The 2766-nt window shown below is 32.5% G+C and overlaps 1 protein-coding gene across 1 annotated transcript; it reads right to left on the bottom strand.

Moving 5' to 3' along the window:
* Window positions 1–1207: 1207 nt before the first annotated feature.
* On the bottom strand, window positions 1208–2153 carry LOC107779106 (uncharacterized). Its single transcript, XM_016599452.1, has 3 exons — window positions 2123–2153; window positions 1408–2018; window positions 1208–1294 (listed from the first exon to the last, which is right to left on the bottom strand). The coding sequence occupies exons 1-3, from the start codon at window positions 2151–2153 to the stop codon at window positions 1208–1210; spliced, it is 729 nt and encodes a 242-aa protein (XP_016454938.1).
* Window positions 2154–2766: the final 613 nt, after the last annotated feature.

Genomic DNA, 2766 nt, shown 5'->3' with positions numbered 1-2766 from the left:
AGAAAAAGGGATAGCTTAGCAGAAAAATCACATGTAGTTTTAAGATGAAGTAGTTTGGTTATGATATTGTCTTATGATTGGATACAGTTGCATACTTATATCACGTTTTATGCTTTTTATTTTGGGATATTTTTGTACAATATGTTTGAAATGCTAATGCTGAATATTACTTTTAATTGCGACTTGTTTGTTTTAAGTTAATAGTGAAATTATGAAAGTTTCAGATTTTGTGTAGTTTTGACTTTTCTACAGTTTTAGTTTTATAATTTATATAGTTTTAATCTCTTTCGACAGATTTTGCAAATTTAGCTGGTGTTGCTAAGTTATTATAGGAAGTTTTATGAATGAAATTTTAGGGACAGGTGAACTGTATATAAACTGTATAGCGCTAGTCTATTTTGTATAATTTTTGTACAGTAACAGTCCTTTTGTATATGTTTTGTATAGTGATAGACTTTTTTGTATATTTTTTGTATAGTGACATCTATTTTGTATTTATTTTGTATGTTTTTTGTATAGGAAGAAAATATTATATATAAATTGTATAATAACAGTCTATTTTATATATATTTTTAGATAGTGACAGTTTGTTTTGTATATATTTTGTATAGTGACAATATGTTTTGTATATATTTTGTATATTGTCATTAATTTTGTATAATGTTTTGTATAATGACATCTATAATAATATTTGGAATAAAACTCCTACCATTTCTTTCATTACGACAAAAAGTAGCATCTTTATTCATACATCAGAGAGAATCTGATTGCAAATCTCATTATTTTTCCAATATTCTAATTTTAACATTCACAAGAAAAAATGTTACAAAAGACTAAATCATTGTAGCAACATCTACTAGTTGTCTTGAGCATTCCTGCATGTTCTTCTGTTGTGTCCTTATTTTTCACATAGTCCACAGGTAACTGTTTCAGTATACAGATATTCATAAAGTCTCTTGCTTCGCGACTTCGTTAGTCTTCTTGGTTTGCCCTTCACTATCGGTTCTAGGACCACATTATCTAACACCTTTGTTGGAAGGTCCCATATAGTTTCATCTGGAAGTGAATTAACTGGCACTTCATATGTCTTCTTGAAGTATTCCTTGGTGTAATAGGCAGAACAATATTTGGGTCCTCATATATATGTGTAGTCCAATACTTCTATAGCATGTGGAAAAGGAATCTCATCCACTTCAAATCGTTTGCACTAGCATTCCCTTTCTTGCATGCAGACTATGATCCGCCTTGGTTCAGCATCCATTACTACATATACATAATCGGTTGAAGGCCTCACCTAAATTTAAATAGATATCATTAGTAAAAGAGGGATATGACAAGTATTAATGCACTTTTGTTAAAGTATGTTATTCAGGCGTATGAAGTAAGACATGATAAAAGAATATTTACCGTCATCTTCTGAGACGAATAGCTATTTTCCTTCAGTACTTCGTTATATGTTTTTCCTAGGCTAGTAAATGTACTCATTGCAGTCATTCTATTTGTATTATTCCATTCCATAACCAAATTCATCATGTAATCCAGCAAACTCATGATTGGTAGCTCTCTTGCCTCTCCCTTTCTTGCATTGAGTGACTCAGCAATATTTGAAGTAATCACTATGGATATATTAACAGTGGAATGCGCTATGGAGCACTTTTCATAACCAACTTGAAACAGGTAACCCCTTGCCCTCTTATCAATGTTGTCCATATCTTGCATGAGGAGATTAAAATATTCAATTTTGTATGCTTTGGCCATTGCAAAAAATACTTCTCTCAGCCGGTCATGGTTCTTCTTGAACTGCTTCTTTATATTATTCCAAATATGATAGATGCATACACAGTGAGATACCTCTGGATACACAATCGAAGCACCCCTCAATATACTTGCATGATGATCGGATACGATGCACATCCTTTCACTTTCCCCAAAAGCCTGTCTAAACATGTCAAAAAGCCATTCCCACGAAGCATCATTTTCAGAATCGACAACAGCGTATGCTAGTGGAAAACTTTTACCTGGTTAAGCAAATAAGAAAGCATCCACATGTTATTTTTATTATACACGTATAAGAACTATCTATATCATATATAATTAATTTACGAATTTGTGACATATTCACCTGCCGCATCTTGTGCGCTAGTTGTTAACATTGTTCCCTTGTGTGATGATTTAAAGAATGTCCCATGAACCACTACAATAGGGTAGCAGTATTTCCATCATATGATTGATGCATTTAGTGTGACAAAAACATACATGAAGCACATGTCCTCTGATTTATGTAACATTGTGAAAGATCCAGAATTTGTCATATTTATCATATACAAGTGACCCGGCAGTTTTCTATAAGATTCGTGTGGTATCCCTCCTAGCAGTTCAAATGCCTTTTCTTTTGTTCTATAAGCTTTTACATAACTCATACTAATCCCATACTGTTATTTCATATCACTCATGATGTCTTTCGGAGTGTATATTATTTTTGGATTGGCATTTTTGTTGCAAATCATTTTTGCAATGGCTGACGAAGTAACATGACGTTATGAAAACAGTCTACTCGTCTCTGGGCAAGTGTGAACATCATTGAACCCTCTAGCCTTGAAGACATTTGATTTGTGTAGACTTGAAGATCTAAGACTCCATTTGCAACTTTTATCCACGGATGTAAGACAATACCTATGTAAAATATAATGTTATGATAATGCACTTCTTCGGAATTTTACACTTGTGTCTCAAATAAACAAGCAGTATATATATGCAATCTCTTTA

The sequence above is a fragment of the Nicotiana tabacum genome, chromosome 4, assembly GCF_000715075.1.
Source record: "Nicotiana tabacum cultivar K326 chromosome 4, ASM71507v2, whole genome shotgun sequence".
NCBI classification, from domain to species: Eukaryota; Viridiplantae; Streptophyta; class Magnoliopsida; order Solanales; family Solanaceae; genus Nicotiana; species Nicotiana tabacum.
Note: the sequence above shows the minus strand (reverse complement) of the source record. Positions and strands in the feature narration are given on the sequence as shown.